The sequence below is a fragment of the Gymnoscopelus microlampas genome (genome assembly GCF_963454915.1).
Source record: "Gymnoscopelus microlampas genome assembly, chromosome: 4".
NCBI lineage: Eukaryota > Metazoa > Chordata > Actinopteri > Myctophiformes > Myctophidae > Gymnoscopelus > Gymnoscopelus microlampas.
This window is the reverse complement of record NC_139941.1, coordinates 53,243,606-53,258,730: the sequence shown is the minus strand read 5'-3', so window position 1 is coordinate 53,258,730 and position 15,125 is coordinate 53,243,606. Positions and strand designations below refer to the sequence as shown.

At 40.6% G+C, this 15,125-nt stretch overlaps 1 protein-coding gene across 2 annotated transcripts in view; it reads left to right on the top strand.

The window, feature by feature from the left end:
- Positions 1 to 15,125, top strand: part of trpm6 (transient receptor potential cation channel, subfamily M, member 6) — a 66,916-nt gene that overhangs the window by 36,500 nt on the left and 15,291 nt on the right. For both annotated transcript variants that reach the window (XM_084055929.1, XM_084055928.1), the window contains exons 31-40: positions 5,870 to 5,964; positions 6,916 to 6,980; positions 7,931 to 7,956; positions 8,300 to 8,350; positions 8,715 to 8,780; positions 10,349 to 10,707; positions 11,573 to 11,655; positions 12,314 to 12,519; positions 12,919 to 12,970; positions 13,551 to 13,678. In XM_084055929.1, coding sequence (XP_083912055.1) covers positions 5,870 to 5,964; positions 6,916 to 6,980; positions 7,931 to 7,956; positions 8,300 to 8,350; positions 8,715 to 8,780; positions 10,349 to 10,707; positions 11,573 to 11,655; positions 12,314 to 12,519; positions 12,919 to 12,970; positions 13,551 to 13,678 — 1,131 coding nt within the window. The remainder of the gene's footprint in view (positions 1 to 5,869; positions 5,965 to 6,915; positions 6,981 to 7,930; positions 7,957 to 8,299; positions 8,351 to 8,714; positions 8,781 to 10,348; positions 10,708 to 11,572; positions 11,656 to 12,313; positions 12,520 to 12,918; positions 12,971 to 13,550; positions 13,679 to 15,125) is intronic.

Here is a 15,125-nt window from a genome sequence, read left to right as displayed (position 1 = left end):
AGCAGGAAACAGGCGTTTTTGAGACATAATGTGGGTGTGAAGTGTGAGGACCTTAAAACACATAAACACCACAAAAGTGTGAAGTTGCTATGTTCTGTTGACAGGCTTTTTAACGGCTTAACCGGTCAACATTCTTATGACTTTTCTATCAATTATAAGCAGCCCGGGGGGGGGTCAATTATAAGCAGCCCGAGGGGGTCAATTATAAGCAGCCCGGGCCACCCCGATAGCCAGGTGGTTAGGGTGCAGATCACGCAAGTCTCCGGTTCGATTCCATTTGCTGAATGTTATTCCCCTATACTCTCTCTCTCTCTCTCTCTCTCTCTCTCTCTCTCTCTCTCTCTCTCTCTCTCTCTCTCTCTCTCTCTCGCGTTTTGAGCTTGTAGATCGGCTATTTTTGCTACTTTTGTGTGACATAGAATGGCAAAGTAGTTAATTAATTAAATACGGAGATATGAGGTGTCTGCAAGACAGTATATGCAATGTGGCCCTCTGGAGTGAGTGTGGAGATATAGTGGCCCTCTCCATCATCAAAGTTGCATCACCCCTGGCTTAATGTGTACTAAACAGGCTAGAGAAACTTAACTATATTGATGCTGTAGTGTCAAAAGTCCTGTACTTCTGGCACTACTGGTTGCCAACGGCTAGGACTGTTTGGACGTGTGCTCAATACAAACTGAAGTCCAAAACGTCCGTGAAGTTCATAACAAAAAGGGATTTATTCTCTGTCACTGGTCGTCACTCCAGCATACAAATAAATAAATACAATTCAACACAAACACTTAAATGTACGGGATATAAACCAACAGCCCTCTGAAACACAGTCAAAAAACACTCTTAGCCTCCCACCAGAAACACCTGCCCTTGATTACAGACCTGGTTAAATACCCTGGCAACCTTGGCCTTGACCAAGGCCCTGCGGTGACCTCATCAAAATAGAAACAAGTCATAATGGCTCTTACACAATGGTGGAAAAAGTACTCCAATTCTTTACTTAAGTAAAAGTACCAATACTGCAATATAGATATATTCTGTTACAAGTAAAAGTCCAGAATTAAAAACATACTTGAGTAAAAGTACAAAAGTATTGGCATCAAAATGTACTTAAAGTACCAAAAGTAAAAGTACTAAAATGTTTGAAAATAGCCGATCTACAAGCTCACAACGCGTCGCGATGCGACGCGTTGTGAGCTTGTAGATCTGCTATTTTCAAATAGCCTATGTATAAAATAGGGCTAAAGTGGTTAGTGTATTTTCTTAATATCATAATTTATATCTGAAAAGTAAATAGTAACTAAAGTTTTCAAATAATTGTAGTGGAGTAAAAGTACAATATTTGCCTCTGAGATGTAGTGGAGTAGAAGTAAAAGTATTGTAAATACTCAAGTAAAGTACAAATACCTCAAAATTGTACTTGAGCAGAGTACTTAAGTAAATGTACTTAGTTACTCTCCACCACTGCTCTTACAGATAGATGCCCAATGGTAAAATGAATGCCGTCTCCAGCATATAACGTACAGTTTAAAACACAGACGCAGCAGAAACGTAAAGAAGAAGAACTGACAGCCACCATCACAGCTTCCTCATTGTAATATGTTACGGCGGCGTGGATAAAGAACTTCCTAAAACACTCAGTATGACACCGTGGTTGTAAAAGACGTTGAAAGATTAAAAGTTCTCCTTAGACCATTAGAAGACTCTGTGCTGACAGGATGTCCCTCATTCAGCAGTATGGTACGTAGCTTTTCCTCTGATCATTTACAACAAAGAGTACTTCATCCAATAAAACCCGGAACGCACTTTAACCATTATTTTATATTTTGGCTTTTTTTATTAAAACAAAACATTGTGGGCAAATATCAAAAACATATCAAATTAACAAAAATCTTTGTTTCTGGGCGTTCTACAAATGTCTTCTAAATCCTAACAGTTTAAAAGAATGTATGTATGTTGCCATACATCAGTGGTTCTCAAACTTTTTCATGTCAAGGACCCCCAACATTATATGTATTTGGCCACGGACCCCCATCTCAAAATATCTTGTTTCAGGGACACCCAGAAGCAAAGAATTGAGTTAACAGTGTATATATTCCCACAGATTTGAACACATTTCTCACGATTTCTTTCCTCAAAAATAGCAGATCTACAAGCGCATAGCGCGGCACCGAGTGCCGCGCTATGCGCTTGTAGATCTGCTATTTTTGAAGAGCCAAAGAAATCTAGAATGACACACAGATGCATTCACGGATTGAATGGGTTAACGAATGTAAAACCTTTTCCAGTGTTGTATTGGTTGCTAGTTATGCCGAAATTGGTGACCTACTCAAAGTCTGTAACTTCACGTTATTTATTTTTTTATGGTAAAAATGTAGACAGTTTGTGGAGCTCCCAGCAGAAGGTCCTCCTCATGATGCCATCTCACTCATGAGAACCTGCCTGACAACAGCCTTTCTTCCACTTCACCCCATTCGGGAATCCGGGAACACATATACTGTGTCGTTTTAGATTTATAGCTACCATTATGTTATACTTTGGGCTATTAAAAATAGCAGATCTACAAGCTCATAGCGCGGCACCGAGTGTCGTGCTATGAGCTTGTAGATCTGCATTTTTGTTTTTTTGAAAAATCGTGAAAATGTGTTCAAATCTTTGAATATATACATGTGAAAAAAAAGTTTTACTCAAATCTTTGCTTCTGGGGATTAAATGTCTTCTAAATCCTAAAAAAAGTCTTAGCCTTTGTTTTTAGCCTTTTTAATGTTTTCTTTTCTCCTAATAAAATAGTTTTTAAGCTGTTTTGTAAAGCGACTTTGGGTACTAGAAAAGCGCTATATAAGTCTGATGTATTATCATTATTATTATTATTATAACAGTTTTTTTATGTTGCTATAATATCAGTGGTTCTCAAACTTTGTTCATGTCAAGGACCCCCAAAATTATACGTATTTAGCCTTGGACCATAAACATCTCAACATATGTTGTTCCAGGGACCCCCCAGAAGCAAATATTTGAGTTAAAACATATATATATATATTCAAAGATTTGCACACATTTTCACGATTTTTCCTCTTTGAATCTTTGACCTGATGGTCAAGCAGACAGGCTCTACTAGCACAATGGTAAAAATGGCAGTACTTGCGCAGGAAACCGGGTTCAAATCCGGGGTAGAAGAGAAAAGTTACATAGTGCTGCTTTAAGTTAGTTCCTTGCATTGTCTTTTTTTGTGTTATTACTCTGTCGGGCAGAAACCTCTTATCTCCATATTTTAACTTTTAGTGTTTTTTCGTAAATTAACGTCCGACTTGATCATACTACAGTGTCACACACAAGTAGCAGATCTTCAAGCCCGAAACGCGGGGCTTGTAGATCTGCTGAAGTTACAGTTCTGGACATACAGTATGAGGTTTCCACCTGACAGAGACAATCTACTGTATATACTTTATTTATCCAGAGAGGGTTTGCTGAGCACAACAACGCCTTGCTTCACAACAACACACACACACACACACACACACACACACACACACACACACACACACACACACACACACACACACACACACACACACACACACACACACACACACACACACACACACACACACACACACACACACACACACACACACACACACACACACTTCATCACTTCATCATCAGTTTCCTCCCACAGAGTGAAAAAGTGCAAGTAGTGTCAAAATATGAGCTGGTTTCATAAGGCTGTGCAGCACAACACTGTCTGGTTTGCAGAACAGATCGTTTAGGGGTCTGATCCCATAGAACAGGGGTCTTCGACAGGGGGTCCGGGGCCCCTAGGGGGTCCTCAGAGTTACTACAGGGGGTCCGCCAAATCTTTGTGTGATATGATTTTTGTTTTTTACATTAACCACTTGAACCCTAGATTCCCTTTTCTGAGGAGAACTTTAGAGAGGCAAAGAGGTATAGGTGTAGCGGGAAAAAAGAGCAGACCAAGTTCAAAAAAAATCTGAAACACAATTTTATACAATACAGAGGGGGTCCCTGCTTCATCTCTCTCTCAGCTAGGGGGTCCTTGGCCTGAGAAACGTTGAAGACCCCTGCCTTAGACTATGATGCTTGGGCCTTTAAGTTTTGTATTCATTCGATCGACTGACTTATCAGTTGATTGATGAGCGTTCACTATTTTATTATTTTTATATTGTTGTGTAGAAAAACGTTCTCACATCTAGATTACAACGTTTAAAAGCAGGTGTCTGAGGAAGGTCTATACGCCACCGAAACGTTGCTTAACATTACACTTTACTCGTGAACATGCAAGTGGCAGTGTGCAGGCTTTTAGTGTTTGTTTTTATATAAACTGCCCACGAAAAGATCCAAAACTTAACTTCGGTCGATTTTTTCTCCCCTTTTATAATACCAATTGGTATTGTATTTTATATCATGTTCATCGTTGATTAGTCAACTTTACAACAAGTTTTAACTTGTTAGGATCGTACAATCGTGGAATGAGTAACACAGCTAAACGTGTGTGGGTAGCGCCTCCAAAATAATTGCCAAAATCTCCCAATATGCTTCTGTTGGTAATCGCTCTTGTTTTGAGGGACCTGCCAGCACACTCCTGCTGAGAGGTGTGTGCCAGTCACAGGTGAGTGACTGGCATGGGTCTTTGACTCTTTCTTTGTTGAGTTTGTGTATGCTCCAAGCATCAACACTGCCCCCATGGAAAGATGCCACGTTCGTCCCTTCAGGATAAGGTGCAATAGGGCAAGAGGAAGCTGGTGTTCCGTTACGCAGATTACACATTATTTGGTGTCAGCCCTGCTACCATTTGCTGGCAGGTGTGTGACTTGCACCTGAGCATGGGTCCTGCAACTTTGACATCTGTCTTTGGTACCGTTGTGAACAATCTTACCTGTAAATCTCTGGAAGAAAACCTATGGTTCCTCAGTGAAGCAAGGATGAGGAACCGGTCTTAGGCTGTTTTCTTCCTTGTTGACTTCACCAGTCTCACAGAACTTGGTCCTAAGTTTGGAATTGGTACCAGGCCCAGGCCTGACACCAAATAATGCTGCCACTCTGCATAACGAAACACCAGCTTCACTTGCCCTATTGCACTATGGGCCTTATCCTGAAAGGACAAACGTGGCATCTTTCCATGGGGGCAGTGTTGCTGCTTGGAGCATACAGTCTAACATAAGTCTAATATTAAATAAATATTCATCAGCCATGTATGACGTCTAACATTATAGGTCCTATACACACCGGGAGTGTTGGGCGAATAAATCATTTGAAAATGCTTTGCGAATATTTTACGTTAAACTTTTAATTGTGTGATGCCTCCTTCACACAGGTGTGTGTGTGTGTGTGTGTGTGTGTGTGTGTGTGTGTGTGTGTGTGTGTGTGTGTGTGTGTGTGTGTGTGTGTGTGTGTGTGTGTGTGTGTGCGTGCGTGCGTGCGTGCGTGCGTGCGTGCGTGCGTGCGTGCGTGCGTGCGTGCGTGCGTGCGTGCGTGCGCGCGTGCGTGTGTACATGTTTGTGTGTGTGTTTGTTTGCTCTAAATCAGATTAATAGTGCATGCATCACAACCACTTTATCCATTGGTTATTCAAAAATAGCAGATCTACAAGCTTCGTGCCACGCTGTGAGCTTGTAGATCTGCTATTTCTTTTTTAAATGTGAAGATTTTTTTGGAACATTTTGAATAACTTATCTATATGATCATTTGTCTTTCATGTGTGTGTGTGTGTGTGTGTGTGTGTGTGTGTGTGTGTGTGTGTGTGTGTGTGTGTGTGTGTGTGTGTGTGTGTGTGTGTGTGTGTGTGTGTGTGTGTGTAGAATGCAATGTGACCTGTACAGTGTTGTAATCTCTCCACATGATGTTGTTTGTGTAGAATGGTCCAAGTCGTCAGACTTCCTGGGTGGCAGGCGGAGCAACAACAACCAATACAAGAAAACAGTGAAGATCCAGGAGTATGACCTCGATACGGTGAGACACCGTCCTCTACTCCTAGTGTCCCTGTTCTATGGGGCCGAACATTCTGTGAAAATAGCTGATCTACAAGTGTGTAGTTTGGTTACTTTCAACTAAGATATGTTATTTAGACTGAAAACAGGAAGAATAGAGTCCTGGGCGACTCCGGTCAACTAAGTATAGGGTTTAACCTGGAAAGCAGCTGTCATTTTAGATTTTAACCACTTGAACCATTATTTTTTTCTTTGGGCTATTCAAAAATAGCAGATATACAAGCTCATTGCGCGGCACCGAGTGCCGCACAATGAGCTTGTATATATATTTTTGAAAAATCTTGAAACTTTTTGCAAATCTTCGAATACATATATTTTTAAAGCGAACATTTTTAATTCAAATCTTTGCTTCTGGTGGGGGTCCCTGGAACAACATATTTTGAGATGGGGGTCCGCGGTCAAATACATATCATTTTGGGGGGTCCTTGACATGAAAAAGTTTGAGAACCACTGATATTAAAGCAACATAAGTTTAAAAAAAAAAACTGTTAGGATTTAGAAGACATTTGTAGAATCCCTAGAAGTAAAGATTTGAGTGAAAAATATTCACTTTAAGAATATATTCAAAGATTGGCACAAATGTTCACCATTTAAATAAAAAAAAAGCAGATCTACAAGCTCGTAGCGCGGCACTCGTGCCGCGCTACGAGCTTGTAGATCTGCTTTTTTTTAATAGCCCAAAGAAATCTTAAAATGACACACAGATGCGTTCCTGAATTGAATGGGTTAAGCCATTAAATGTGATTCTCCAATAGACGATCTGAATCTCATGTTTCTGATTATTTATGATTCTGTGAAGCTTCAGTGATACGTGGTATCTTCAACACTTTTGTAAAAGCTTATAATTATCATAAAAAAATATGTTTTTTTATACATTTAGTTTTTCCCTTTTTTTTTACTCCTGGGCGTACAGGATTCCTGGAGCCCCAGCCAATCAGCATGGAGCAGCTGGGCCAGATCGCCCAGCCACAGGTCCTCGTAAGTCTGTCTGTCTGTCTGTCTGTCTGTCTGTCTGTCTGTCTGTCTTTCCATCTCTCCTGAAGTCCTGAAATGTCATAAATGCTATACGCTATACGTCTATGTCATAAATACATGCTAAATGTTGAGTTTTAGTCTAAATAAAGTCATACTGTGTAACATTTTGAATTATAAGTTTCTTTTGATATCATTTTTCACACATATATTTTTTACTACTTTAAATACTATATTAGTCACGAGTCTCTCCCCCAACACCAACGGCACCGGAAATGAATTGAATTAAGTTAATACATTCTGTTTCTGTCAACGTGCTCCTGCTTCCCGAAAATACTCAGCGCTATAGGGCGCTGCAGCATTCCTTTTGGAGCGGTACTGCTTTTGTTTCAAACTGAATTCTGGGAATTGCAGTTCTAACAGACCATAGATAGACAAAAAGACTACTACAATGACTGTTATGCAGTATGACTTTAATAAAGATTCACTTAAAGGGGAAATCCACCCATTTTCAATATTTAACTATGTCATTAATATAGCATAAAGGAGTTGTGTGGAAATAAGAAAAAAGTTCCCCCCTTTCTGTGTTGCCTTGAACTGGAGGATTGATTGTGGGTTTAACATTGCAAATTACAACGTGATGAGTCATCACGTTGTAATTTGCAATGTTAAACCCACAATCAATCCTCCAGTTCAAGGCAACACAGAAAGGGGGGAACTTTTTTCTTATTTCCACACAACTCCTTTATGCTATATTAATGACATAGTTAAATATTGAAAATGGGTGGATTTCCCCTTTAACTACTGGAGGATTATAATGTGCTATAATATAAATAATAATAATAATAATTTGAATACTAATAAATCTTGTTTTTATTGCACTTTACATTTGAAGCAAATCTCTGTGTGCTACAGTACAGTATAAATGACAAAACCTCTTCCTTGTGTTCTTGTAGCGTGCAAAGTGGGATGGTCCCTGAAGGTACTGTACAGTATTCAAAAACATTACCCTTCTAAATATCCTTGCTGTCGGGCAGAACCCTCTTATCTCCTTATTTTAACTTTTTATGTTTTTTCGTAAATTAATGTCACACAAAAGCATCGAAAGTAGCAGATCTACAAGCTCGAAACGTGACGAGAAGCGACGTGTTTATTGAGCTTGTAGATCTGATTTTTTTTGCTTTTGCTTTTATTTTAGAATTTGAACCCTGTAAAGTAACATTTTGGGACATAATGAGGTTTCCACCCGACAGAGACAATGTGTGTATTTAAATCCAGTTGGTTGGTTCATCAGTTTGTCTTCATAATGTGAATGTCTGTTTTAGCCAAGAGCTCTGCATTCGCCTCCACAGACGATCTGTATCCTCACTATTCAGGTATTTACACGCTTTGCTGTTCTTTCTTTTTTTTCAATTCAATTCAATTCAATTTGTTTGATCTAAAAAAAAGTTTTGCAAAAAACAGGCTTTATTAATTATTAAAAGAAAGTAATGGATAGAAGAGATACAAAGAATAATAATCCATAGTTGCAGGCCTACAGCATGTATGACAAACATTGTGTATTTTAATCCGTTCTTTTCCCCCGCTCTGTGTGTGTGTGTGTGTGTGTGTGTGTGTGTGTGTGTGTGTGTGTGTGTGTGTGTGTGTGTGTGTGTGTGTGTGTGTGTGTGTGTGTGTGTGTGTGTGTGTGTGTGTGTGTGTGTGTGTGTGTGTGTGTGTGTGTGTGTGTGTATACACCAGCCATGGAGAGGAACAATCTGATGAGGCTGGCTCATACCATCCCCTTCACTCCTGTGTCCATGCTGGGTGAGCTCCTCCTATTGGTTTCTATTGGTACTGCACTGTTTCTCAATCCGCAGTGCATGGACCACTACTGGTGGTCTATTATTAGCCTGGGATCAATAACATTTTGGGGTTTTCTGATCCGGTCGGAGCGGAAATAACTTTACGTCATCAGGCGGCCGGAACCAACGACCGGAACCTCCGGCACCGTGCGCCTCCAAAATGATTCCCCTAGTTTAAAACGTGTTTAGTTTGGTATAATCGTGTCGTTTCTTTTGGTATAATAATCGTTTATCTTTTATTCTAACTTGACTTGACAAAGTCTCGCCTAACGTTTGTTACTGAACAAACACTCTATAGCATACATGGGCAACTGGTGGCCCGGGGGCCACATGTGGCCCTCACCTTCACTTAATGCGGCCCACAGGTTAATATCAGAATATTGATATATTATTGATTTCAGCTGTTACAATTCCAATCATGCAAACGTGACCCGCTTTAATTACTTCAGTCTATAGTTGACTTTTTTATGTCAAATATATTTGTATTTAAGTAACTTAGGTATAACTAAATGCATTTGAAAATTACATAAAAATGTTACTTTTCAGGATTCCAAATCAAAAATACCCAAAAAATAATTCAGGATTCCAATGCCAAAATAGCAAAAATAGCTGATCTACAAGCTCAATGCGACGCGTTTTGAGCTTGACATACTACTTTTGTGTGACATACTAGAATGACATTTACGAAAAAAAAGTTAAAATATGGAGATAAGAGGTGTGTGCCCGACAGCAACAATATGCAATGTGGCCGTCTGGAGTGTGTGCGGAAATATAGTGGCCCTCTCTATTTCCTTCGCCGTCTGAGATCTTTTGGCGCTAGTAGACAGATTCTTCTTTTGTTTTTCACTTCTGTTATAATGAGTGTTCTTCAGTACTGTAGTACCACCTGGTATGGATGTCTGTCTGTAGCCTTAAAGTCACAACTGCTGCAGCAACTGAACATTTGTTCAAAGATTGTTGGACAACCACTTCAGAGGCTCTATACAACTACGTATAATGACAGTATGATAAGGTTGGCAAGGAATATCACTTCAAACACTAGCCATGCTTTGTATGGAGAATATAGGTTGCTTCCTTCAGGAAGGAGATACAGTGTTCCTACATACAATAAGGTCAAACAGAAGAGGTCCTTTGTCCATCAGACCACATTGAGGCTTAATCAGGAGTTATAAGCCAGGGGTAGGCTGAGAGGTGGACATTGCTCTTGTCTTTGTATGTCTTTATGTATGTATTTTGTTTTGTTTTTCTTGTGTCATGTCAAATATGTGTACTGTTTATTGTTGCATACATGGCTGCTGGGTCGCAAGACAAATTTCAGTGTGAACTGACAATAAAGTATTATCGTATCGTATCGTACATCATCAAAGTTGCATCACCCCTGCTCTATAGCAATGGTTACTATCACAATATAGAGCTATTTAACACGTATTTTAAACAAAGAAAATCACTTACCCCACCTTCAAATAATATTCTACCCTATACATGTGTGATAAAAAAATAAAACAAAAACCAACCCCTTCCTCTCTGCAGGAGGAGGGGAGGAGGTGAGCGTCTACACCCTAGAGGAGGGTCCCCGGTCATGTGACCCCTGCAGCGCTGAGTCCGGCCCCGGCTCCGGTGGCGGGGGTCCCACTGCTGCCTCGTCGTCGTCGTCGTCGTGGTGGTCTCCTCGGGGCCTGTCGGCCCTGCTGCGGCCCCTCCCCGGCGGGGGGGAGGAGGGCTCCATGGACGGGGGTCTGCGTCGGGGCAGCAGGGTGCTGTGCACCTGGGCCGAGGGCGAGGTGCTGCGTCCGGGCCTGGTCTACGTGGTCAAGGCCTTCAGGCCCGAGGTGGTCCGCTCCTGGCAGAGACACTTCCATGGCAGCACGGCCCTGCAGCTCTGCCTCAGGGTAACGAACAAACACACACATTATATAAGCCTTTTACACCGGTAGGATTCTGAATCAGAATCAGAATCATCTTTATTGTCAAATCACAGGTTTACAGAGTAAAGAAAAAAAGTGGGTGAAATCAGTTTTCGTGCATAGTTCCTATCGTATCGCTATTTCGAAGAGGGAGGGGGGAGATCAAACAAGAAAAAAACTAAAATACAAATAACAGATGATCTACATATTTACACATAGTACCTGAGATAAGATGTAAAGGTGGGTGAGCATAGCAGCAGATGTATACTGTGCATGATATACTTATGGACGTTAGTTAACTCATTAAGACCTGAGGCCCATTCTAAAAACGCCTTCTAAATCCTGACCTAAGTTTTCTGGAAAACTTCAAATATTTATTGTACTTAAGTACGGTACTTGAGTAAATGTACTTAGTTACTTTACACCACTGCAAACAAACAACACAACACAACACACTGTAGATTCTCTTCAGCCTTCAAATCCAGAGCCAGGAACAGAAACAGTCACTGAAGATGTTTCATTGCCACCCAGTGGTTGGGTCCCAAAATACAGCCGACAGAGACCTTATACAGTATATATGTCCATCTATCCACATATACTGTATGTATCTCTAGATATCTACCTATTAAGATGATATGCTGTGCATATCTGTACCTATATCTAGGGAGAGATAGATTTGAATGAATGAAACATTATTTTAACCATTCTGTATGGTAGAGTATAGAATATAGAATGAACTGTAGTGTTGTATGTGTAAATGAATGACTGAACTGTGTTGTATGTGTAAATGAATGACTGAACTGTGTTGTATGTGTAGTTTAAAGCTGTTTTGTATGTGTCGTCCCTAAAGGAGATCCAGCAGCAGAGAGCTGCTCAGAGGATGATGCAAGTCTTCAACCAGGTCAAACCTGAGGACATACACCATGCCCCAAGGTGTGTGTGTGTGTGTGTGTGTGTGTGTGTGTGTGTGTGTGTGTGTGTGTGTGTGTGTGTGTGTGTGCGTGCGTGCGTGCGTGCGTGCGTGCGTGCGTGCGTGCGTGCGTGCGTGCGTGCGTGCGTGCGTGCGTGTGCATCTACTTGTATATGCTATACTGTTGAAATGTTTTTAAAATAGTAAAAAATGGCAAAGAGTTTTAGGGATAATGGGTAAGGCACCGGCGAAAATAGGGCCCCAAATCTCTTTTTTTGGTGAATGTTCCCCCCAGAATAGGGATGCTGGGGTTCAAGTGTTTAAATGTCAAGTATAAAGTTATTTTCAATCTGTCCTAATGGAAACGGATATTTTCCTCGTGACATACTGTATCTGACAGGGTACCCTGGGCCAGGGTTTGGGGTTGGAATAATGCCTTATTTATACTTAATTTTGCTTAATTATACTTAGTGTCGTGCACTGAAAAGCCAAGCTTGTACATTTACTATTTGCGGCTTAAGGATTAGGGGTTAAAAACTGCAATGGCATTCATAAAATCGCCATCCTAAAATGTTGATGACCTCTCAAATATGGAAATTCAAACGTGTGTGTGTGTGCGTGTGTGTGTGTGCGTGCGTGTGTGTGTGTGTGTGTGCGCGCGTGTGTGTGCGCACGTTCCAGGTTCCTGGATGTGTCTCTGGTGCTGTGGCACTCAGACGGTCACTGGTTGACCATCGAGAGGAACGTGGAAGGAGACTTCAGGAAGTACAACAACAACACGGGAGAGGAGATCGCCCCCTGCTGTTCACTGGAGGAAACACTGCTGGCCTTCTCCCACTGGACCTACGAGTACTCCTGCAGAGAGCTGCTGGTACTGGATATACAAGGTAACAGGAACTATGGTACATACTGTATGTACAGTCATATACCTGACAGTAAAACAATGATACATACTGTATATACAGTCATATACCTGACAGTAAAACAATGGTACATACTGTATATACAGTCATATACCTGACAGTAAAACAATGATACATACTGTATATACAGTCATATACCTGACAGTAAAACAATGGTACATACTGTATATACAGTCATATACCTGACAGTAAAACAATGGTACATACTGTATATACAGTCATATACCTGACAGTAAAACAATGGTACATACTGTATATACAGTCATATACCTGACAGTAAAACAATGGTACATACTGTATATACAGTCATATACCTGACAGTAAAACAATGGTGATTGTGATTTTTCATTATGTTGTTGACAGGAGTGGGGGAGGAGCTAACTGACCCGTCAGTCATCAGGGCAGAAGACCAAAGGTTAGAATCCCTCTGACCTACAGTACTGTGGTTTAATATAATCATAGTTAATATGTTTAATGAATATAAAATGAGCCATACATTTATTATGGTTTGGCAATGAATGTATCATCATGCTTTTAGGTACTAGGAGGAAGCACACTACAGTACAGTACGTCTCCCCTACTAACAGGGACCTCCAAGTACATAAAGGCAGATTGAAACGACAGGCGGTAGCGTAGGCACGTGATTGGTTGAGTGAACAGAAGACATTTGTAGAATCCCCCCAGAAGCACAGATTTGAGTTGAAAATGTTAGCTTTAAAAATATATTATATATTCAAAGATTTGCACAAATTTTCACGACTTAAAAAATCTTCAAGCGCTATGCGCTTGTAGATCTGCTATTTTTGAATAGCCCTAATTGCTCCCGATTGGGGAGCAATTAGGTTGGTGTCTTGCATGGTTTCCTCCGCCATCGGTGTATGAATGTGTGTGTGAATGGGTGAATGTAATGCACAATCTATGTAAAGCACTTTGGATAAAAGCGCTATATAAATGCACCATTTACCATGACAGTGGTGTCTCTCCATCATTAATAGCAGCAGTACCAGTAGCAGTGTCGGTGCGGAGATGCTGTTCGGTCCTGATAACCTGGGACACACGGCCATCAGTTCTTTCCTCAACAAACACTCCTGCAACTCCTGCTGCCACAGACTGGGCCTCACGGGTAAATACACACACACACACACACACACACACACACACACACACACACACACACACACACACACACACACACACACACACACACACACACACACACACACACACACACACACACACACACACACACATACACATTTTATGTTGAAGTTGTAGAAGGACCTTGTGACCAAGTGAACAGAAAACGTGACTTCTGTTTTTGATTCAGAAACAAAACATGGAGCTGTGTTGACTTTTGGTAATCGGACTGAGTATAAAAAAAACACCTCTCACCATTTGTCAGTCGCAATTCAAAATGACCAAAGGAATATAACAGAAACTCAAAAAGTTTTGTTTTTTCAGCGTTGTCACGATTTTTCAATTCTGAATAAAAAAAGGAAACATTTGCAAATTATTGTTTGTTTTGGGAGGACGGAAATTACCCAAAAGGTTTTTTCTATGTTGGATTAAAATTTAACATACCAATTATACTAAGGTCCCCAGACCCATTTTTGCCAATTGTCCCTCACTGATATAATAATACAGTAGTAGTCTGTATTTTCTCTGATATAGTGTAGAGTAGTACAGTGGCTCTCAAACTTTTATGTCAAGGACCCCAAATTTATGTATTTGGTCGTGACTCGTGGACCCCCATACAAAGTTTGTGTTGTTAAAATGTTGAAAATAGCAGATCTACAAGCTTGTAGATCGATAGATAGATTTTATCCTATGTTAACTAACTTTGCTGAGGACCCACTGGAACCCCCTCAAGGACACCAGTAGTAGTAGTATTCCATATACGGTCCACTGACCGTAGCTATCCACGGTCAGTCCTCTTAGGGAAAGACAGGGCCACACAATCCGCTTTTCCGGAACTACTCTGCCGGGACTGGGGAGAGGAGAGGCTTTGGCACGTGGAGGGACTAGGCTAATTAATATATTATGCTTTATGAATTGCTATTTATTTTTTTTACCCCAGATGAAAGACACTTTCATTCAGAATTTCAGGCACATAATATGTTATGTAGAAATTCACATCATTACATGTATGTTCTATTTTTATTGAATTCTTGTATATGAGGTGGATAGAATATTGACTGAGAAGAGCTGAGTTCTCAAACGGTATATTTCTGATTTCTGGTTATACTGTATGACATGAGCATGACTTTAAACTTTTGGTTATCAACCGGGCCTTTGATCAAAGTCCTTCAGACATTGTTTTATATCACATTGTTGTTTACACTGGAGGCTGTCGTGTGACATTTAGGGCAGTGGTTCTCAAAGTGGGTCCGGGGACCCACAGGGGTCCTTGAAGAGGTTCCTCCAAGGGGTCCCCAGCAAAATATGGTAGTATTATCAGAATCAGAATCAACTTTATTGTCACATCTCAGATTACAGGCGTAAAAGTGGGTGAAATGTGTTTTCGTTCAAGTTCCATCGTTTCTGTTTTCAGGAAAGAAAAGAAAAGAAGA